Genomic DNA, 25,372 nt, shown 5'->3' with positions numbered 1-25,372 from the left:
TGATTCAAAATGTGTTACACAAACTTTTACTGCGACTGTAGCGGCCCCTATCTTAATCTTAATTGAAGCTAACTTCAAATTATAAATTAATGTCATTATCTTTTATTAGTCCACCGATAATTCAACTTATTAATAAAACCTAGTAGTATTAATATTATTGAATAAATAGTGTTTTAGTTTCTCTTTCAAGTTCATCTACTGTTTTTACCAATAGCATAAATTAGTGTGACTGTAGTATGAATATATAATTCATGGTAGTTAATCTCTATTTCTTATTAAAGAAAATTACGAAAATTTTTTGCTCTTATATGAGTGTTTCAACTTTTCCTTTCGATTCAGTTAGGTGAAAACGATTTGTTTATTTGATTATAACTATGATACTAACTTAAATCTATGGAACAAAGTATGGAACTCTGAACTTAAAACGGATGTCTTGTATTTTTGAATTTATACGTTTCAAATTATTCAAAGTTACGTATGTTGATTCAAAGTATTCAAATTACCAGTGGTCAGAAACTTTAACCTGTCAACGGCTTGGTGTTAGACAGATTTGAGGACGAGGTTATCCATATATCTGATTATCCGGGTCGAACTCGGTTCTTAAGTATTTCATTGGCTGTATAGTCGGGTCTGTCACGTGGCATGCTGTGAAACCTTCTATTCGTTTGTTGTAACCATTATAACTGAAAGGTGGAAAAAAAAAATCTTCTATGGTCACGTGACTCAAGATCGCCATGTTGGTAAGGACGACGAAGAGTTTGTGTTAGTCTCCGAAAATTTAAATATGAATTTGCCGGTATTTGGTGGCACTTTCAAATCTTTATTTATATTTGTGCAATACCTGTAGGATTGATTTTGAAGGTAAGAGTTCATTGACATGTAGTATTTGATAGATTTTTAATGAAGTGAAAACTGTTGTCATCGAATGGGTACACACATAACTTCTCCCGCGCAGTTTCTACCGTGTACCGTCTGTACCGCTCCGTGGAAGTAGCTCAGGAGGGTACACCATTCTGATTATGTAGAACTTTGAATCACGCCCTACGTTCGCTGACCTATATGAAACTGTAAAATTTATATTATTATGCTAATTAAAATTGATTTATAAAATTGTGAAAATTATTATTATTTTTTAAATTTATGTGTGGTACAACTATTTTAGTTAAATATCTTAAGCCTAACTCGCTTAGCAGGTACACAAAGTTTTAAAATTATTAATCACTATAATTTTTTTAAATGTCTATGGTATATATTAACTTCTATGATTTGTTAAAATTTTTTCAACGCTTGCTTGTACTTTATTTTTAGTGTTTAGTTTTTTAATGTTCATATTTTCATTTAAATATTTTTAGAATAGATTTTAAGTTTTGAAAAAAATGTCATTAACTATTCGATTTCTTATAAACTCAACAACTTCATTGTTTATGTTAGCCATATAATCTTAACTATTGTCTTTTTTCCTCTCTTGAAAATTTTTAATTATTCATGTGTAAATTTCGAACACATGTGTTTTCTGCCTGTTAGGTTATTTTAATTCACAAGTTGGTAAAGTGTTAGGAAATTGAAGTGTGTTTAAAGTATGTTAAAATTATTTTAATGTGTGGTAAAGTTATTGGTTAATCCTCTATTCATTACTGTACTATTCTACATTATAGTACAATAATGTTCAATAATGTTATAAAATTTAGTCACAAAGAAATTTTTTTGTTTTATCAAAAGCATATAACAGTTGCAGTATTAAAGATATACCCAATATCTGCAACACAATACAATAAATTAAATATTTATCTGTTGAGAACATTCATCGATGAATGTAAAGAGGGGTTTGCTTCTAAGCCCCTTTTCCATTAGGGTACACATCTTTCAATAATTATGAAGGTAAAACCCATTATTTTTGAAAAAATTTGTTGTTTTATTTTCTAAAAATTTATATTGTAACGAGATCAAAGGAAAAAACGAGCCTATCAAAAAGTGTTTACAAAAATTCAATAATTGCTTTTCTGGCCTTAAATAGGCACTCAAGGAGGTACTGGCCTTTCAAAAGAGCAATTAACTCTTTTCCCTACTGAAAATTGATTCTATAACATGCTTCAAATCTCAAGAAGTAATTTGATCCCCTAAGATGCCACTCTTGGAAATCTGATTACCATTTTTGAGTTACATTTTCTTAGACTTTTAGTGGGACACTTATTTTAAAGGTGCTTTCATGATTCTAAGCATTTTTTTTTGTTTATTTAATTTCAACTTTTAAATATGCTGTTTATTTCAAAATTTTAATTTCGTAAATACTCTATTTTTGATTTTATTTTAAGTGTTTAATGATCATTTAAATTGAAATTGTAAATTGCTTTATTATCTGTTATTTGTTTCATCATCCTCTAAATAGATTTTTATAGTCGAAATGTTCATTAAATTATTACAAAGCCTCCTAATTTATCAAGAACTAAGCAAATATTTATAATAAATCAATAATTCTTAATTGATATACACTATACAGGTTTTGGATAGTAAAATTATATTTCAGACGTAAAGGTTATTTATTTAGCAAATTCAATTTGGTTTTATTCTTATTATGTTAATTTTTAACTCATTTTTTTCTATATTGTATTTTCAATATTTAAAAGACTTTTAAAGCAAAATTTTGCAACTGTTTAGAAAACATAAACAGCATTTTTCTTTGCGAAATAAAACTTTTATATTACATTTAATGAAGGTTGGATTTTTTAAAATGTCAAAACGAATGATGTTTTAGTGGAAATTCAGACCGTCATGAAGAAATTTTTGCCTTAAAAAAAAATTGCTAGGATATTTTTTATTGGTAAAAATGTGTTGCTTTGGGAAATTTCTCCTCATTAAAAGTATTATATATTACCTAATTTGTGTATTTATTAGCTATAATTCCTTAAGTTATTAAATTATTTTCAACATATTTAGAATTCCATTATTTTTAACTTATATGTTTGTTTAATCAAGAATTGCGTAAAATCTAATAATTTTTTAAATTTTTTATTATTAAAATTTTTGTAAAACTATATAAACTTTTTGTTCCAAAATTATTTTGATAAAGTTAATACACTAAAGAAAATTGGGATGAAATTTTGATCCAAAATAAAACTTTGTTTTTAGGAACTATTAGGCTCTGAGAATTTCTGCAATCCTGCCCCTATGTACATGAATAGTTCCAATAAATCATAGTTCCAATAAATCATAGCTATAATATAATTCCCCAATAAGTAAGCTATTATGATTTATAAAAAATATAAATGTTTGTTAGAATGAGTTAGTAATTTTTTCAATCAGTTAATTCAGGGTTTAATTAAGTTACTTGCAATATTTAGTAATGTCAGTAGTACTGAAATGATCACCTGGCGAGTCAACAAAAAAAAAAAATGGCTATTTAAATAAACAGCCAGTAATTTAAAAAAAAAAAAAAGTATTTTATGATTGCATTTAATGCAGAAAGAGATTCGAGAAAACTGAATTTTCATTAAAATGCTCAATGTCTCCTTTCAAAATTTAAGTCCTTCAAAATCCATCAGTGTGTGATGGAGAGATTCACATGTGTAAGGCGAGTTTAACAATTCACACGTTTCATTTGCGTGTTTTACCTCAAATATTTTTTTTAAAAAGTTCTTTTCGATCAGTATGTTAAAGTAAATTTTTTCATATATTTATATTATTTTTATTGCTGAATTAACTTTTATACGCAGTAGATTATTTCTAATATCAGTTATTTTATATATTTTTTTAAAATTCCAAGCTAAAAAAAATGAATAAGAAATAGTGGCTATTAAATGAAAAGGACCTACATATTGAAAATCTGTCACCAATTCATTAGGTTTGAGGAAAAAGTGGTTACTAAATTATTGTCTACCTGCCATTGGCTACTAGCTGAAAATTTAAATTTTCAGGTCTAGTTAGTGGAATAAATTTCGTAATTACAGTAAGACCTCGATTATCTGAGCTAATTGGGACCGCTAGTACCTCGGACATCGGAAATCTCGGTTAATATAAACCATGTATAAAAATCTTCCGTGCTTGTGAATTTAACTACTCCTTTAAAGTAAAAAACAATGGAACGTTTTTTAAATGATAAAAATAAACATATAGGAATATACATGATGTTTCCCAGTTAAAAAGATTTAAAAAGGAAATCAACTCTTGTAGTAAATTTTAGAAAGTAAAATGGAATTTTTTTTAACTATACTTAGTTAAATATCGAAATACACATTTTAAAAAATAACACTAATCTCAAGAAAATACAATGACACGGACAACGATCTAAAATGTGTATAATTTTTTCAAAGCTCATTTTGGAAAGGAGAAAAAAAATATTAGACTTTGTAATATTATAGACTATTGCTAATAATATTAATACTATTGCTAATATTGCTATAGACTATATAAAAAATAATATTAGACTATTGCCTCAGTTAATCGAGGTTCTACTGTACATGTATTATATTATAATAGTTTTAGTTTATGCTGCCAGAGTTGGCATGGTATTTATCAGGGTTGGCAGGTTTTTGACATGTGACAGTTTAAACCATGGTTTAAACCGTCACGTCAAAAACCTCACTGTCGAAAATGTCAAAAACCTATATTCATATGTGAAATTTAATTAATACATAAAATTTATATATTTTTTATAAAGGATAGTGTTTCTAAATATGTTCTAGAAAAAATAAATTTAAAATTTTGAAGAAACACTTATATTTTGAATAGTAACCAAAATCTTGTACTTTTGAAAGCTCACATCTTTTGTAATATTATGTATTCATTTTCATGTGTTATTGAAAATCTGCAGTGATATTATTAAGAAATTTGTTTATAACCAAATTTAGTGTATAGTATAGATTATACTAAAAATTAGACATTTTTAAAGATAAACATTAGCAGTTTTGTACATTAGACATCTTTTAAAGAAAAATCTTTTTAATATTCTTTTAAATCTTCTTAATAATCTTTTTAACATAAGACAATACAAATTTAAGTGCTTTCTGTTAAATACACAGAGTAATTAGTGTCGGTTTACAGTATATTCAGCCTATTCATTTACTATGCTGAAAATTTAGTTTATCCAAATACTTGTGAATTTCATTTTGCTGAATACTATATACATAGTTTTGTTGAATATCTAAATATTCAGCTGTTGAATAATTACTTCTTGCTTTCAAGATATGCATTATTTGTATTCTTAATACAAGTGGGGGGAAAAAATTAAGAGGTAAAAATTGTTTTAAAATGATAAGTGTAATAATTATAAATAAATATAATAAACAATATGAATTATATTTATCATTATTCACAAATATAACTACTTTTAAATTCAAATTAACATACTGGATAATAAAGATATTCGGTATAACATTAAAATTTTTTTTCATACACTTGTATCAAGTTTGTATTTATACAACATAACTTGTAAGTTCCTTATAAATATTAGTTATATGTTCCTTATATGTCAAAAATGCATAGTAATAAACTTTTAATTTTCTTAAGTATCAAAAAAAAATTTTTTTTTTTTCAAAATATAAATATTTAAAAAAATTTTGTGCAAGATTTTTCTGCACATGCATTTGAATATAAATTTCTGAGATTTTAAATCTGTTATTTTACCTTAATTTTAATTAAAAAATATTTTAAAACCTGCTGATTACCTATAGTATAATTAAATTTCAATATAATGCATGGCAACTGTTGGTAGTTTTGAAGTTTATATATTTTTTTGGCAAACTTTAGTTTTTGACATTTTTGACGGTTTAAACCAGTATTATACCCTTGTCATGTCAAAAACCACTTTTTGACGTCAAAAACCCAACCCTGGTATTTATCATAGTTATAACTTTAACTGTTCTGGGAAAAACCTGTTTTTACTGTCTGTAAAAAAAAAATTTCCCAATTGTTATAAGAAAAACATTTTCTTATCAAACTTCGTATTGTTTCAGCTCTTTCTGTGAACATCTTAAAAGCATGCATTAAGACAGTATTGAAACAAGAATTTGGAACATTGATTATGATCATTTTAAAGACTAATGTTACACTTAATTTTTGCAAAGGTTTCACCTTTTTTTCTTAAATTTTTTTTCTGTTTTAGAGGATTATTATGATTTTTCTGTAATGTTCAATACATTAAGTACTTCATATTATGAGATCCCATTCAAAATGCAAATATTAAATATACAGAAAATGTTTGATTGTAACAAGTTAAAAATTACTGCCCTTCCCCTATTGCAACAATTTTTAACAATATAGAAAGGTGAAAAACAAATATTTCACACTGTTTTCTTCTTACAATCTTAACTTGAAATGTTTATGTTGCAAACATACATAAGCTATAGCGAAGTTGTCTAGTAAGAAAATACTTCTGCTATTTTTGGCAATTCTGCTGCATATTTTCCATTTTATAGCTAACTATTGAGATCAACATTCAGTTTTATCGAAGAAGTGGAAAGCTATTGCAAATCATATAATTTTTCCCTTGCATGTTGCAAAAGATTTTTATGTTTTGGCAATTTGTTGAGTTTGAGTTTTAATGTTAGTTAAAGTCTGTGGGGAGAGATGTTATTGACAATGTCAACCTTCATCTATAAAAAGGTACCCAAACATAGAATTTAGTTAACATGTTTTATATACTAGTGAATTGGAATTGTATTTTTGTAGTGGTAGGTACACTACAGTGCTCCCCCACCGGAATTTTATCTGTGATAGAATTCGATGAACGGGATACCACTTGTTGAATCATTGCTGTTTTGTGAGGAGCCGGGAGAGCTGTATTAAGATCACCATACTTCTGAGTGCTGATCGTGAGAGCTTTATTAAGTTCACGGTTGTGGTCGCTCCTGTGTTGCCATTAGCAGTTCGAGTGTATACAGGCTGACATTGTGTGTGATAGAGACTGGGTAGTGCATGGAAAGATAATGTCACAGTCACAAGTCAGTTGTTCAATGGGGACTATCCAAAGAAGTAGGCATGTTCACATTACTTCGGAAGGTCACCAATGCGGGAGAGGAGATATCAACAATGTCAACCTTCATCTATGAAAAGGTACCCCAACATAGAATTTATTTAACATGTCTTGTATACTAGTGAATTGGAAATGTATTTTTGTAGTGGTAGATACACTACAAGTCTAGTATGTGGAAGAGAATATAGTATTAAAGGTGAACAATAATATTTAGCATTAGAACTAATGTTCAAATTATTCTTTTAGTAAAAAATACAAAACAATAAGTATTAATCTTTTAATACTTTTTTTATAATATTCCAAATTCTTTCTGGTTATTGGGTTATTTTCTGTATATAAATGCAACTGTTATTTAATTAATGATAATCAGCTCATATTGAAAATCGAATGCATTTATTAGTTTTCTAAGTGTTTAATAGTGAGATGATTTGCTTCAACTGGCTATGTGAAAAATTAGTTTTACAATTGCAATTTAGGAAAAAGCTGACATTGTATTCAAAAACATAATTGATTGATCACTTGTAATTTAATATGTATGTTCATTTATAAATAGTTCATATTTATAGTAGCTAATAATGATTCTTACACAATTAATATTAATATTATAATTTTTTTTTTTTTTAATTGATGATTAAAACCAGATAAAACAGTTTATTGTCAATAACTTGCAAACTTTGCTTTTAATTCAACAAAAAATTCTAAACTAAGTTTTGCTGTCTATGATGGAAATGTGTACTCATTTAACCTTATAGCATGCACATTGTATTTTTATGTTAACTGTTATTTTACTGTTTTGTCACAAAAAACGACTTAATTGAAAGAATATTAATAAAAAATTTGTCAAGAAATCTTATCGTGTTTAAAAATCCAAAGTATGCCATCATTTCCATTGTTAGGTAACAGTACTGTCTGTATCTCTTGAGTATCCCTTTTAGCAAACTTTTATATTTATTTGTGCTCTCCAAAATTTCATCAACCATATTTATGTCAATTATTTTTAGCAGTAATCATATTTCATTCTCTATTTCCAGGGTTGGCAAAGTTTAGGACAGAAAGGATTAATCCACGTCCTGTCCAAACCGTATAAACCGTCCTGTCCAAAACCCCTTTGTCCAAAACTGTCCAAAACCCTTTTACGCAAATTATGTCACAATTTTATCTGAACAATATTTAAGAGGTAAAAAACAAACATAGAACTAATAACATGTTAATAATTAAATATACTAGAGAATATTTGTTTTTAAAAGTATAATGTTTTATTAATATTGTTTGACTCTTCAATTTAAACAAAGGAAGATTAATCAGTAATCAAGTTCAATTGGTCCTCTCATTCAATAGTACATAACTGCAGTTTGGCCTTGCCATACAGGTTAAAATATTAGGGACTAAGTGCTTGGTTCGTCATAAACAGGTTTATTTATTTATAGTACTATCAAGAAGACTTTTATTTCATTCATGTTCAATTCTTTTAGCATAGTGGTGATACATCACCAGTGTTAGTAACTGAAACTGATGTTATGCCCTTCAAAACTATACATTTTTCAGTTATTTTGTATTTTCAATTTAAACTAATATATTTATATTTAAAAAAAAAATTTTTTTTTAAATATGTCTTTTGTCATCCTGTGATGCAGAGAAATTATAACATTTTTTAAAAAAAATATTGTGAAAAATAAAAGGTTAATTTTTGAACAAATTTAGTATTTTTTTTAAAGAAAAATTATTATTTTTTGCAAAAATATTATTTATCAGTATTAAAAACATATTTATATTTAAAGGATTAGGTATTCACTTTTGTTGTTCAATGAATTTTGGAGCTACAAAAATTATAAACCTTTTCCTATTATATTATATTTTCTTTTAATAAGTTATAGTAAATAGTATAAAAAATATCAAATATTTATTGATACATGTAATTATTATGTGTACAATGGTTACACCTATAGAATTGTTACCTTTTACCAAAGTTCAAGGTTTTGGACAGTTTAGGACAGTTTTACCCAGTTTAAGACAGTAAACCCCACGTGTCTTGTCCAAAGCCAGTTTAGGACGTCCAAAATCCCAACCCTGTCTATATCCTTAGCATGGTGCTTTAGACCAGGAGACAGTTATACAATATTCCTCGTTTTCATTTTTGAGCAGTTTGCATCAGGGCAGAAAAACACAACCTGGGTGGGTTTTATTGGGCTTTTCTGGGTTTTTCATGTTTTTTTTTTTTTTTTCCCTTTCAAAAGAGAGTGCAAGATTGAGTACCTTATTTTAAAAACGCTTATTTTAATATTTATTATTAAGTTTAATTTTATGAATTGACTTAATATGTGGGTAATTAAAGTGTAATTTTTAATTAATACAAATAAATTTGTGCAAAAGCCTGAATAAAGTTTCTTTTGACATCACGATACAAAATGTTATATGTACCCACGTACATCACACATTTGAAACTTATTTTAACATAGGGTTACTTTTTATTTGTATTTTAATCTTAAAAAATAGTTGAGGAATTTTTTTTTTTTGTTGCTTAGAAAGTGAATTAAAGGCACTGTCTAATCAATGGCCATACAGTCAAATTTGCCAGCAGGGGGTGACTCTCCAGTCTCCAAACACAGTTTTTTCACCATGGGTTCATTTTTTTGGGCTAGACTACATATATATTTCAATAGAATAGCTCTTTAATATAACAGAGGATAAAAAAGAAATCAGTTTTAGTATAACCCACTTTAGGGTGGGTTTTTCAGAGAAAGACTACTGGGTAGGTGGTTTTTTTTTTAACCCTGATTTGCATATTTTACTTTTCACCACTTAGAAGATTTATCCTTGCCAACATGGAGCATGTCTTAATTTCTTTCCCCTGAATTATTATCATAATTATCTGAAATATATTGTTCAGATCGCTATCAATCTCAAATCCAAATCTTTCATTCCAGTCTTTCTCTTTGTCAGATATATCTTGAAGAAAGCTGGGGAAAGTCATCTGAGTGAATTTTTTTTTTTATGAATACAGTTTAAAAAATTATAGATTCAATTTATATAAATAAAAATAATGCACGCCAATTATTAGCTCAAAATTACAAACCACTTGAAAGAGAAATATTTTTTTAATTTTAACTCACGACCATTCACGTTTTGTAAATTAAAAAAATTTTTTTTTAGTAAAACCCACATAGCACAAAACTTCGATTAAAGATAAGAATTGTCACACTCCATGATTTGGGGAAGGATTGGTTTTTACTAGGGAAAAACCAGTTAACCAGTTCAAACCTGGTAAACTCTATTAAGCCATGTTTATTTATTTACAGATATAATGGTTTGTTATTTATAACTGATAGCAATATATATCATTTTCGTATTATAGATAATACTAGTAATTAGTTAATATTAATTTATTATTAAATATATATTTATATATTATATGTATATGAGCAAGTTAACAATTGAATAAAGTGATATGATCTAAATTGCAATTGTAAAACTAATTTTTCAAATTATCAGTTGAGGCAAATCTTCTCACGATTCAAAACTTAGAAAGCTGATAAATGTATTAGATTTTCATTATGAGCCAAACCATTAATTAAATATTAAAATCATGGTTATAAATTACATCATTGTATTAGATCATTGTACGCCATAACTTTATTACAGCTGCATTTCTATTCTGAAACTAATCAAACAGAATTGTGGAATTTTATTAAAAAATAATTCAACATTATTAATCATGATCTTTTTTTCTCTTTTTTTTATTTACAAAAAGAACAATTCGAACCATAACAATTTATGTAGTAGTAATAAAGGTACTGCAAAATAAGAATTCATCTTACTCATACTTTTGTCATTTGATTTTATAAATTTAGAATAGGAAAAAAAATTATTTTACTTATTTCAGTTCGTATGTGCACTTTTTTAAAGATCAAAATTTTCCAAAATAATAATTTGTTCAAATGAATTTTAATAAAAAATATGTATGAAGATTTCAAAAATCAGAGGAGCAGTAAAAATGAATATCAATGATACGTACATAGATTTTAGAATAACTATGTTATTATCAAGACCACCTACAATTTAATAAATACACGAAGGCTTTAATTTGGCCAGGCATTAGATTACTTTAAAAATCAATATATAATAAATATTAAAAAATGTCTATGGGAAACACAGACTTTATATTGTTTTCAACATCAAATCAGGAAGAAATAATACAAAAAAAAAAAAAAATTTAGCTTAGAATGTTCTTTAAAAAAAATAGAGCAAGAAAAAGAAACAACTAAGAAGTTATAATTTATTGAACTAAGCATCTATCTAAAAGTTTTTATTAGCTTAATGAAATATTTTTTTTCCAACTTTATCAAAACTGATAAAACTAAAATTTATTTAAAAAATTTAATGAACTTTATTTTAGAATGACTATAATTAAAAGAAGAAAAAAATGTATGTTAGTTCCTATCATATTTTAATATTTAGAGTACTGAAAAACTTAATTATTTTGTTGTCACCAAACTTAAAATAATTATAATAATAGACTAACATTAAAACTCAAACAAGGTAATTACTAACAACAAATTGCTAAAGCACAAAAAGTATTTGCAAGATGCAAGGAAAAAATAAAATGAAGTGCAATGGCTTTTAACTTCATTGATGACACTGAATGTTGATCTCAATAGTTAGCTATAAGGTGGAAAATAGGCGACCTGATAGTGATCAACAAAAGTAAAGGTGCATTCTTTTGCTGTTTGCCTCAGAATTTCCAAATATAGCTGAGATACTCTTATATTCCTTTTAGGAATTAATAATTAAATTGAAAGTTAAAATTATGAATTAAATGAGTATTTTCCATTTCATATCAACATGACTAGAAATTAATGATGTTTGTCACAAAAATTTGACTTTGAACACAAAAAATTACTGGTAGACCCTCAGACCAACGAGTATCCTGTTTTTATTCTTGGTTTCTTATTGTGCTTTTGTGACAAAAAAATAAATAAAAAAATGCTGGTATAAAATATTTGTCATATTTCAAGTTGCAATCTGGAAAATAAAAGTTGTTAAGTAAAAAAAACAACTTCATTCATTTTATTTCAATGTTCTGTTGAATATTAATTTATTCTTTATAAGCTTGGTATGAAACTTAACTATTGAAACTAATTAAGTTAATATTCATACAATTGGTATTTATTCATAAATTACATGTAATTTCTGAGAAGTTAACGCATCTTTAAAAATATGTTAAATCATAAATTTAGCATGATTTGTTAAATTTAATTACTATTTGTGTTATTTGTATAATAGATCAACAAGCTCAACTAGATTCCTGTAAACAATACAGTAACCATATCACAGAATTTTTAAATGATTAGTTGAGATGTCACCCATTAAATTTTTTTTGTACAATGTTAGGGTATTCACTTTGTTTTATTTCAAGATTATTAAACTCCTATTTTTTAATTGTTTGATTGAGGAAGTCTTGAACTCGGTTATAAAAATTACATATTGGTGTGAGACAATGTTTACTAATCGCTAGTTTTGTTCATTGCACTAGTATTATCAAACATTTTTAACAATCAATTCTGACAGTAAAGGGCAAGATTAGCGCTCGCCACGTGACGACTAAATATAGTTAAAATGGCGTCTAAAAAGTTATCATTCGCCATCCCCACTCTATGTCATTTGACACCTCATCCTCTCCAATCCATAGCTCCTGGAAATGCGTCCGCATAATGTGCATAATTTATTTTTAATAACTTCCGTTTATTTTTACATTAGATGTTTGACAAGTTGTGCGATAATGAATTTTCTATAAAGAGTCTTAAGGCTAAATTTCAACGCAATAAAATTCACTTTTCTTTTTCAATTTATTTTAATAAAAAGATTTTATTTCTTCACTATTGTGCGATATGATATTCCTTAATGACTTTTTATGCAAATTGAAAACTTTTGGCACACAATTATAAAATTTGCTTATTCAAAGAGAAATCCATGCAAAAAAAAAAAAACTTTTAGTGAATATTTATTTTTTATCTCTTAATATTCGAAAAAATTATGATTTGTAACATATACAGTTTTTTACATCGTATAAACATGTTTGGGTGGGTGACCACTTGGATCAGTCTGCGTAGGAACCGAGAGTGGGCGGTATGGATCCTCGTTAAACTGTTCTGCCGTAAAGTGCTCTACTTCGCAACCGACGACGTGGGGGGGGGGCGTTGATTGTTTATATTTTAGATTATTTTGATTTATTAATTTTAATGTAATTGTATTTGAACATGCCGTCAAAATAAAATACAGAACCCTGAATCAATGAGAACCCTGAGCTTGTTTCTTTATGTCACTACCTTCGGGGGAAACTTTTTTTTAAATAAATAAAATTTTAATGGAACATGGATATTTTTAATTTGGGTTATAAACCTAGGGATTTAAATTCAGTTTCAATGAAATGGGCAGCCCAGTACCATTTGATCCGCGGACCGTTTTTGGGGAACGCTGGTCTATGGCAGTGTTTCCCAAAGTGTGGTACGCGTACCCCCAGGGGTACAGGAGCAGTTTTGCGGGGGTACGCGTTCTTATGCGAAACATCTTGCAACAAACGAAATTTTATCAAATTTTTTTTATTTAAAAACAAAGCTAGCCATGAAAATTTACGATTACATATTTTTCCATACGCTATTTTTTGCAGAGTTAACAGTTAATAATTAGTGGTGTCAACAGCCAGTTATGATTTTTAACTTTAGTGCAATTTTTTATAGTAAGAAATACATTCATTTTTTATTAGTGGACACAGCGTTACGAAAAATTTAGAAAGGGTACACACAAGTCATAAGTTTCGGAAACACTGGTCTATGGTATCGCCTTGGTTTCATATTTTTTTACAGCACTTATTTTAAAAATTTGTTTCTTGTGCAGGGTTGGCTTTTTGACGTTATAAACTAGTTTTAGACATGTTATAAAACTTGGAACTACGCTATTCTTATTCACGCCAATCATCGATTTTTATTTACCTGGTTTATAAGTTAAGCTTTGCGATTCGTACTCACGCGATATACAAATCGTACATCGCTATTGATATCACGCAGTTTTAAAATACGTAATAGCGATTTATAAAACCTTAAGCTGCTAATCTTATTCTAGCGGTTATAATATTAAACATCGATTTTCGCATCAGTATTTATGCGTGATTTAAGAACTACGCAATGCGATTCATATTACGCGATCTGAAGATAATGCATCGTGATTCGTATTAACGCGATTTAAAAATTCTATATCGCAATTTATATTTTCGTGTTTTTAAAATCCAATATTTCTATTCCTGAAAGAATTTTTTTTTTTTATTCTTTAGTAAGTAAATTAATTAAATAAGTTAGTTCAAAAAATTATGTTAAATATGAAACATATCGTTTGTAAATTGATATCGATTTTTTGCTCGTAAAATTTTCAGGGATTTTAAAAAGTCAGATACTTAATTCGGATTTCTCAAACTATTCGACTGATTTTGATCAAATTTTGAATTTTGCCATGTAAAGTTGCATTCTTTAAAATTATGCAAAAATTAGGATTCTTACTCCTAACTCATGTAACTCTACTGCATATTACGAGATTCCAAATTCAAGGCTTATTCTACCGTCCTCTGAAATCGAACCGGAAATGTTGATTTTTTCTGATCACGGGGACCAACTAAACATTGCCAAAATTTTCCCCATGAGAAACATTTTTTTTTGTGTGTGAATTTCTTAGCTGGTGAAACACCATCGCCTTGATCACTAGCAAGCGGATGCCGTTCTCGCACTGTTCTATTTATAGATCAGTACCTCATACCACTATTCTTGAACTTGACTTAAGGATTTACTAATTACACATATTTATGTGGGTCCATAGTAGTTAACAATTACAAAGCATCATCAGCTCAATATTCTCGTTACCCCTTTTATATATTCGATTAATAAAAAGTAGACTTAATTGAGAATTCTTTAATTGTGGGGTTATTGTCTGAGGGACCGTCCTCTAATTGTATGAAATATTTTGAACTTTTTATAATGTAGTAGTCTTATTTTACTGCTTTTGTTATTTAAATTTTCAGTGCTCTTGATTTTAGTTATTTAATGAAAAAAAAGACAGTAATTTTTAGTGGCAAGATTTTAAAAAAAAAAGTTTAAAGTGAGGTTCCCCCCCACCCTCACTATTTTAACATTTTACTAACAAATGCAGTAAAAGATCTCATGTTATTCAAGTCGTTTCAAAACTTTAACATATCACTTTATTATTTGATTTAAAAACAATTAAAATTATTAACTTAATCTCGGATTTTGTAAATATCATGAATATAAGGACCATATAATAATTTTCTTTTGTCAAAATGCTTAGCTTAAATCCATATTGCATTTACAATTCAAAATTATGGAAAAATTTTAATCTCATAAAGGGACCATTCACTAATTTGCATATGTATTATGAATTTATTAAGAGTTGAGTTCTCTATGAGTTTATTAAGAGCTGAGTTCTTTATGCATCTTTGTCAATTCAGTATGATTAATAATATTTATCTTTGAAATGTTTTTGAGAAATATAAATGAAAAATTTTTTTTTTGGCATAATTGGAAAATGCATTAATTTAAAAAGTAGAACGATCGACTCATTACAGAATAAGTGTAAAATTGTGCTTAAAATGGTAGTTCTTTGTCAGATATGTTATTTGATCATGATTTTGTAAATTTAGAATGTAAACACATAAATTTCACAAAAGCAAATATCTTTGTATTTTGTGAATTTTATATATATGTATGAAGAACTTATGTGAGTGCTTAAAAGATGCATATTTTTTGTTTTAAAATTTGGCAAGCACACTGTTAATTTATTACATTGTGTAAAGGCATGCGAGCATCTTTTCAGGATTATTTACTTTAACTTGTAATTTTAAAATACCTTTAAAATACCAATGAAAGTGAAACATAATTTTATTATGAAAAAAGTTTCCTACAGTATAGCATCCTCTTAAGTTTTTTTTCTTCTTTTAAAATTCCATCTTTGCAATCATAGTTGCTTTACTACTAAGTCCTAGTACTGATATTACAGTTTTCTTTTTACACAAATTGCTACTGTGGTGAATAGGCTCTTCTACTTAAAGTATTTCCAGTGAGCAAATGGTATTTTATTCTGAAATTCATGTTTTTAATTTTCAGATCAGTTATCCTTTCTGTCTTGTAGCAATGCTTTCCAGTTGGATTTCTTTTACTTCAAACCTTTTGCAGTTAGTTAAAGTGGCAAAAATAAATTATTAAAAAGTTGTTGCTCTTTTTGCAAATCTAAATTAAAGATAACTGCAGGCACAAATATGATGACCATCGTGCATGCACAAATAAGCAGTGCATCTGCTTCTATTTACTTAATTTAGAGTTTTAAGTAATGTTTTTAGCTCAGCATTAATAATTTTAGTTTAGTTTATTCTAACCTTTCAAAGCAATAAATTTTGATGAAACATTTTTATAACAATTGTAATGTAACTTTCTTGAAGATATGAGAAATATTGTTATTTTAGTTTGGTGTTTCTATTAAAACTGAGAGGTTGAATGTGAACTTCACAAAATTGCTGTTTAAATAGAAAGTTTACCTTAAAATTAAGTATTTTGCATGCAAATACTTAGCTGATTAATTTGCAAAAAAAAAAGAAAAAGTCTTATAAAAACATTTTCAGTTTATTTTTCCTTTTAATTTCCTATTTAAAAATGATCTTTGACACAGGTCTCCTACTAGGAATAAAAGTATCCTTCAAATTAGTTGTTAAGATTACAATAGACTCTCGATACCTCAAACTTCAATGTCTCTGAAACCTTGTTATGTCCAAAAAATATTTTTCTCCTTGGTATTATATATCCACCTAATGTTAATTTAAATTCCGATGTCGAAGAGTTTCTTCTTAAAACCTTATTCTGTAGAATTTTTTCAGAAATAGAAATTTTGTGGAAAAATCTCGAAATAAGTTTATTGTAAACCAATTCTTTTCTATTTAAGGCATAATTATTTTTGTCTTACTTTTAAAAATAAAATTATCATTGCTGTATTTAGACTTATAGTCAACTGTCATTACAATATATATATTTAATAGTTGATATTCAAACTTTTCATAACTCTACGTTTTAGTGTAATATTTTGGAATATATTTTTATACTTTTTAGAACATATTTAGTTCTAAACTTGTTATTTTGAAAACTCACTATCTTGTACTTTTTTTTAGCATACCTTCAGCTTTGAGATATTGAGAATATATTGTATAAATATTTGAATTTGTCCATTGTTTTTTTCTAAAAGTAGCTAATTTCTTAAAGTTTGTTATTGAATAATTCCAAACCTAAAAGTATTCTAAATTTATTTTTTATAGTGTAACATATGGCCATGAGTGTAACTGAAGCCAATGCTAAGGCATGTAAACTAAAGAATGAAGAAAGTGATGTTACCAGCAAACCTTGCATTGATTTTCAACCTGGTGAAAGATGGCAAATTCAAGATGAGCCTCAAGCAGAACAAGGAAATGTTTCAAACGTGAAATCTAATGATCTGAATCACACAAATGGTCAACGTTCCAGAAGACTCCGCAACTCCAAATCGTGCGATTCACCTGTTGTAAATGGTGAATCAAATGACTGTTTATCCGACGAAGAAATGAAAGTCAAGCCTGATGATAATGTAAATGAATGTGATATAAATGATTCTGAATTAAATCAAGAGAATTCTAGTTGCAAAAGGCCTCTTGAAGATTCAGATTTGGATGACACTAGCGAAGTTGAAAAAAAGAAAATAAAAACTGGTAATGAACAAAGTATTTCCCCAAATAGAAGCATTGATAGTGAAGATGTTGAAGAATCTAATGATGCTTCTAGTATAAATAGTGATTTGCAATCTGTAGTTGAGACAAAAACCGACAATGGCATAAATAAAGACTCTGCAGATTCCAGTGATCCAGTAGAGGTGATAAAAAGTGATAAATCAGAATCAAATGAAGCTAAAACGAATGGAATTGAAAACAAAGATTTGAGTATTGAAGAAATAAAAGAAACAGAAAAAGATACTCTAAATGATGATGATATTGAAGTGATTAATATAAATGATGATGGAAAGAAATCGGATGAGGAAAGTGATTCTGAGATACAAATAATAAATATTGATGCGCCTACTCCAACTAAAATAGAATTTCCTGTACCTTCCTCAAGTGACATCACTACCTCTGCTGGGTTCCCTTATTACAATTCATTGAAGGAAGCAATACCCGCATTTAAAGCTGGTGAATATAAACCTGTAAAATTTCCCCATACAGGTACTCTTTTGTTGGGTGATAATGAAGTCATTATTGAAAGCCCTTCGTTACTTGTACCTCTTCTCATTAAAGAAGCAGATCAATTTCCTAAACTCGAGGGTGAAGAGAAAAAGATAAATGGAGAAAGTATGAGCAGGCAAAATATGGTATCCAAAAGGAATTTTTTCCAAAGTTCTGTTGGGCAATTTCTTATTAACTTAGGTACAAGCCGCGTCCAAGAGTGGTATCAAAGAGATATGAAGCGCTCAAAACTTAGGCAATTGAAATCGAAAAAGCCGACCGAAGAGGATCTCGAAAAAGCCATTTCAGAGCATGACAAGAAGCATAATAAATTAAAAGAAATAAATGCTATTTTTAATTTTAGAATGAAACAGTGCAAGTTTTGCGGCTTTAAATCTGAATCTGCAATTGTCATGGAAGGACATTACCTTATTCCTCACCTAAGTCCCAGAAGGGAATTCAAATGTAACTTTTGTATGTATTTATCTAGAACTATCGATTCAATCGTTTTTCATTATGAAGCTCTTCATCAAAAGAAAGCTGTCATTGAATCTAGTATACCTTTTCATGAGTGTATATTTTGCTCTTTTCAGAGCCATTTAAAGACTAAAGTTACTGCACATATGAACAGATGCAGAAAACATTTCTTCCCCTCTCAAAATTTAGCACCCCCCTTCGATTTTGAATTTCCCGGTGTAACAACTAAACCAGTAACTATAGCAGATGTTATTGGTCATAGAAGATTATTGTTAAGCTCTGCTAAGAATAGATTACCCACACCTGAAGATAATCCAAATAGTGCCTATGCAAGGAAAAAACTCGCCTCAGTCTTGAGTAAAATTTCCAATCAAAGCACATATCCAGATATGAAAAATCAAAGCATTGTGAGGCAATTAATGTCACCTCAATCTAATTTACCTCCTTTGTCCAGCTCTAGCAGTATACAGTTACCACCTGGAATCGTTATAACAAAGCCAACTGGACAACCTATTCAACAAATTCGCCCCATAGGAAGATATCCACCACCAAGACCTCTAACAAATATACGGGCTGGCCCCATTCCAAGGCGACCATACTCCCCAAATCTTACCACTACTGCCTCTCATTTAGCTTCTTCTGGTATTTCCATAACTCCTGTTACACGACCTGGAGCTGTAACACCTCGTCCCACATTGCCTACTGTTAAAAATGTAACACTAACTCCTATTGGTGTTGCTTCAAATAGGAATGTTACTCAAAGACCGGGTGCACCTCAGCCTTTGGCACTGTTTACAAATGTTGCAGGTTCAAGTGGCATAATGGGACAACCTCAAGCTAAGTTCCCTGCCAACTTAAATGTTAGGCCTCTTAGACCTGCAGTACCGTTTCAGAGGCTGAGCACACCTCCATCACAGGTAGTGAAAGGTAGTTCTGGTAACACGTTTGTGGTGTGTGAGATTTGTGATTCATATGTTAAAGACTTGGAAGAACTTCGTACTCACATGAACTGGGTTCATAAAGTCAAAATTCATCCAAAAATGCTGGTCAGCAGACCTCCCCTGAACTGTCAAAAATGCCAGTGGCGATTTTTCACTGATCAAGGCCTGGAAAGACATTTGCTTGGAGCTCATGGATTAGTTACCACTAACATGCAAGAGCTAGCCAACAAAAATCAAGATGGTGGAAGATGTATTATTTGTGCTGCTGTTTTCACTTACAAGCTTGTATCTCATATGACTCAGGTTCATAAAGTGACTTTAAAACCAGCTCATCTTTCTTATAAGTGTACTGTGTGTACTGCTACATTTACACTTTATAGATTATTCGAAAGCCATGTATATAATGTACATAGTGGATCAGCAAAACGTTCTGCAGAAGAACCGCCTGCAGAACCACCTCCACCCAAAAGACCTTATGAAGGCCCAAGGAAGTGTAAAGAGTGTGGTTATGTTACAGAAAATTTACAGGATCATATTATTAATAAGCACATGAAAAAGTGTAAGGTTAAACTATGCAGGATTGAAAAGTGCAAGAAGTGTCTTTATTCGTCTGATGAGATGATTATAATCAGAATGTCAGATTTTGGTCTGGATAGTGATATGGAAGATAGTGACGATGAAGATGATTCATCAGAAGAGTCTTCTGAGGGTACTAAGGCCAACGAAGAAGACGAAAAGGATATAGGTATGCTTTATTACTTATTTTAAGTCAAAATTTATTTTATCTCCTTTAAAAGTACTCTTCTGCCAACAGATATAATAACTAAGGCTTATTAACAATGAAAATTTAGTGATTCAATAAGATAATATAGGTATTCATTTAGTTTTCCAAAAACTTTATAGACTTTACAAAGGGATACGTGCAAATGACATAGTGTGAGTATCGTGATCCTGTTTGGTTGTTGAAACGTAGCATTTGTTTGCGTTAACAACTGCTCTTTCCATTCTATTTCGAGCAAGCAAAGCCTGTCGAGCATCAATTTTCTTAAGTGACACATTCTATATTCTTTCACAAAGATTTCAATTCTTTCACTATATATTTCTTACTAATCACAAAGAGAGACTCGAAAGTCATGTAGAACATAAACTAATTATGCAACGAAGTTGCCGGGTACACAAAACAAAAATATATATCACAGTCACCATAGTTAGATAATATAGGCACACGTTGTGCCCGAATACATTGTCAGAGATTCTCCAATTTTATGGATACTATTTTTTTAAATTTTTTGTAGCATTAAAACCAGTGTCCTCAAAAAGGAGAAGAAGTGAAATAGACAGATGACTACATAATCATAATTTATGCAAGGCTTATTTGGCCAAAAAAAAGCTAGTGATCCCATCGTTAGCGGGTGAGCAAACAAATGGACACAACTACAATGAATGAAAATAAACAATTACAGTGACAGTTAGAAATCTGTAGGGGTGCACAACCTGCTGCCTACCGACCGTTGATATGCGACCTGTGGGAGCTTCTGAACGCTCTGAATTTTTTTCCTAGAAAAATTAATAGATATCAAAGGCAGTTATTGCTACGCTTGACCACATGATTTTGCAAATCCAGTATTTTTATGGCGATATTCAAACGGCCTGCTAGTTTCAAATCACACGTTTAAATCACTTTTCGACGCGCTTCGGTTTTGCCTTTTTCGTCATAAATCCAAGTGATGTTTAGATCATTTTTTAGCATGCTTTATTTGTGCCAATTTCATCTTTTTTTCTTCTTTTTTTTTGAAGGAAGTTATTGGTACGTTTTTCCATGTGATTTTGAAAAACTGAGGGTGATTCCTCGTGATTTTTTGGTCTTAATTAATGCAGCTTAAAAAAAGCATTACATAACATTCAATATATCTCTTATCCATAGTGTAATATCAAACACATTGGTAGGTTTAAGTACAAAACTGAACTTTTTATGCATATAAGCATTAGAAACTTTTGAACAATTTCGTTTTATTTTATTTTATTCGACCTTAAAAAAATGCAGAAAATACCTCTTTTTATTGATCGTTATTTCAGATGTGTAAATATATATAATCAGAAATTGTGCTTTTTCATACTTAATGCTTACTGAATTTCTTATAACTTCTGAACTGTGATTCTTTATTGACTTGATTTTGTTGTCATTTAATTCAGTATAAATGAAATTACGCATTGAACAATAACTCACTTATCTAGATGATCTTCCCCCTTTATTAATTTAAATCCGCTGATAATTTTTTGATAGAAATCATTGATTCATGTTAAAAATATTTTTTTATATAACTTATAAACTTATTCACAAGGTTTTTATTTTTATTTAAGTGTAATTCATGGGTGTCACAGAGGAAAAGGGGCAAAATTAAAATACAGTTTTAATAGTTACTCTAAATTCCACACATAAAAAAAAATTGATAAATATATGATAACAAATAAGACAAAAATAATTTCTTTTATTAATACTTAAAATGTAAAAAAATGATTTATAAAAATTTTCCTTGCTTGTCTGAAATATTGACGTGGATTTATAGAGATTGATGGGGACATGTTTCACTGTTTGCCCACCTACTGGTTACGACGCCTGCAGTCTGATTTCATTGATGTTAGATGTTTTATTTAGAGAAATAATGAGAGGGGAATTGCGTTTATATTTTATTTAAACTATTTTAAATACCTTTGACTACACATGAGTGGAACTTATTATTTTTAAGAATGGTTTTAAAGTCTTTGTATAAATATTTATCAGCTGAATTTAAAATTAGAGAATCAGCATCTTTTGAAGGTTTATAAAAGTTTTTATAACTATCATGTACTACCTTAAGTGACTAAGTCTACATCTCAAATTTATATTTGATATACATAGTCATGTTTCAAGCTAACAAATTTTACTCAATATGATCATCATCTTTCAACTACAATCAACATAAGTTGATTGTATTGTTCAACTACAATCAACATGAGTTGAATCTTCATAGTTCATTCATCAACTTTCATAGTTGAATCATAATAAAACAGGTACTAGATTATAAATGTTCAGTGCTATTCTAGCTCCTCGTTTTTGTTTTAGCTAGATAAAATAACTCACAGAAAATAACTCATTGAATACTAAAGATATTCAGTCAATTGTTAAGCATTCTAATTATTTTTCAACTCGACTGTAGTTTCTTCATTCTTACTTAATTGTGCAGGTTAATGAATATGATGATGAGGCATTTAATTACTTCTCATTAGCAGTTTTCATTTGGATTCTTTTACACTTCTTCATACAGTGTCATTCTTACTAACTCTGACCCTTCCCCAACAATTGTAATATAGACCTGTATCTTTCTTAAGTGGGTGGCAGTCTTTCTTCTATATACAAAGTATCAACACCCCTGGAAAGTCATGAAAAATCATGGAAAGTCATTGATTTCAGTATTGAACAAAATTTGTCATGATTTTAACTATTTTTAAAATAAAACTCATGGAAAGTCATGGGTTTAGGTTGCTGAAAAATCAAATTTTTATAATGGAATTTACCCCCACCCCTCCCAATTTCACAGTGTTCCCATGTTCCAAATATCTAAATTTATAGCAAAATCCCCCCTCATAGTCATATTCTATTAAAATAGAAAATGTTCTTATCCTGTTCTTTAAAAATTAGGGTCATCATTTCTAGAGCGAATCATCTTTTAAACTGCTGTGATTTTCAGAATTTTTTTATTGATTTATTATTTTTATTTTATCAATTTAAAATTCTAATTTAGGCTTTTTATATTACACTTTCTTAAAAAAAGAAATAAAACAGCTTTAAATAACTACATAAATCTGATAGTATTTAGTTATGTCCTTTTGTATTTTTTTTCCAGTTATTTTATTGCTTTAACTCTTTCTTTACTCTGTTTTTTAAATTTAAATATGAAGATGCTATAACAGTTTTGGTTATACCTTTCATTTCATGTTATTATAATGCTGTTTTAAATTTAATGTTGTTTTTTTGTGGAGAACATAGTAACTTCGGTAAGTCATGAAAAATTCTTGGAATTATGCATGGAAAGTCATGCATTTAAAATTATAAAATGTAGCAGATACCCTGTATTTATCATCAACATTTAGAAGGAAAGAGATTTTTAATATTCATTCAAGAAAAGTGCCTTTTACCTCCTGTTTAAAACATATGCCCAGCAAAAACTTGGTTTTGCTTGAATTTAGAATAATTCTATTTTTGTAGATTTGATTTTTAAAAAAAAACATGTTTATTTTTATTCGTGATGGTCACTTTATCCATGTCAGGCTTCATCAGGACTTTTAAAACAATTTTTAGTTTTCTCCCCAATTATTTACATATTCAACTACTTCAGGCTTGGCCTAGATTTAGCTATGACCATATTTCTTTGCAGTTACTGAAATGCGAAACATGCCTTTAGCACCAACATCTATTCAGTGTTGATACCTGACAAGTATTAAGTGAATTAATGAACTGACAAGTTAAATTATAGTGAACATGAAATACTAGACAACTTAAAAAGCCCTACAAATGCACACCTGTTACTCATACAACAATGCTATGGCCACCTGCATATTTGCATACTGCCATCTACATTTTGACTTTGTGTATTATGTTAGCTATTGAGAACCATTGATAATTTGTGCTTTTTTTGTACTTCCTTATAAAATATACTAAAAAAAAATTTTTTTTTTTTAAAAAAAAAGACTAGTTTGACAATGTTCAATCTTATTTTTCAGGTTGAGAGAAGATCTGAGTTACAATTTTCGTCTTTTCTATTAAAAATAAAAATTAAAAAAAACTGCTGCAGTATAGTGTAATTGCTCAGGGTATTTTTTCAGAGCTGTGTCCTGCAAAAAAAAGTTATCCACTTCCTTGCCAATACATTCTTTCAAGCAAATGGACTCAATCGCTAGAGTGAGATTTGACTCTATATAGAAATTTTGTGTGTGTGTTCAACAAAAGAGAAAAAAGAAGGAAATTTATAACTTATTTAACTTATCAGCAAAAGTTATGCTGTTTTGACTTAAATAAATTCCAGTTGATCTTTCTTATTAAATCTGTATATATTATTATACCTCATTAGATGGTTAAAATGGTAAATGGAAATGTTTGGTGTAAAAAAAAAATCAATATATTATTTTCGAATTGTTGGTTCTTTTTGTATACAATTATGAAATGCAAGTCTAACTCATTTCAGGTGTTTGTCATGGTGCCTTTATTCTAAATTTTAATACTACTAAAATTCATACAGGCTGCTTGGCAGCTCTCATCTGTTTAACTTCACCATCTCACTTGTATTTCTTTTTAAATATTTATTTAATTTAAAACTTAAAAAAAGTGTAGCTTTTATCTTCTTTACGTAATTATTTTTACCTAGTTCAAATTGTTTTTTTTTTTTTTTTTTCTGAACCTATTGTGTTGTGACATGATCTGCACCTTTTTTTTTTTTTCTTTTTAAGAAAAAAGTTATACAGTTTTAAAGCTGTAAGAAAATATTATGTTTTATAGGAGAAAAATGAAATTTATGATTTTAAAAATAAATTGTTAATTTATTGTATGAATTGTGTGTCTGTATTTTAAAATTGTTTTATGACTTTGTTTATCTGATGTGTGCAATGGATTACGAAAAGAAAAATATGAACCAACGTCATTAAAATTTGATCTAGTTATCA

General features: G+C 28.6%; 1 protein-coding gene across 6 annotated transcripts; it reads left to right on the top strand.

The window, feature by feature from the left end:
* Positions 1 to 315: 315 nt before the first annotated feature.
* On the top strand, positions 316 to 25,372 carry LOC107439591 (uncharacterized). Of its 6 annotated transcripts, none has more exons than XM_016052240.5 (3): positions 316 to 740; positions 17,325 to 20,420; positions 24,437 to 25,372. In XM_016052240.5, the coding sequence occupies exons 2-3, from the start codon at positions 17,333 to 17,335 to the stop codon at positions 24,439 to 24,441; spliced, it is 3,093 nt and encodes a 1,030-aa protein (XP_015907726.1). In that variant the 5' UTR covers positions 316 to 740; positions 17,325 to 17,332; the 3' UTR covers positions 24,442 to 25,372. The 6 variants fall into 6 exon arrangements, with proteins under 6 accessions (XP_015907726.1, XP_015907722.1, XP_015907725.1 ...); XM_016052236.4 differs by having other exon boundaries at positions 601 to 861; XM_016052239.5 differs by lacking the exon at positions 316 to 740 and adding an exon at positions 894 to 1,067.

The sequence above is a fragment of the Parasteatoda tepidariorum genome, chromosome 1 (genome assembly GCF_982258835.1).
Source record: "Parasteatoda tepidariorum strain Cologne lab strain chromosome 1, Ptep-v5.0, whole genome shotgun sequence".
Lineage (NCBI taxonomy): Eukaryota > Metazoa > Arthropoda > Arachnida > Araneae > Theridiidae > Parasteatoda > Parasteatoda tepidariorum.
Note: the sequence above shows the minus strand (reverse complement) of the source record. Positions and strands in the feature narration are given on the sequence as shown.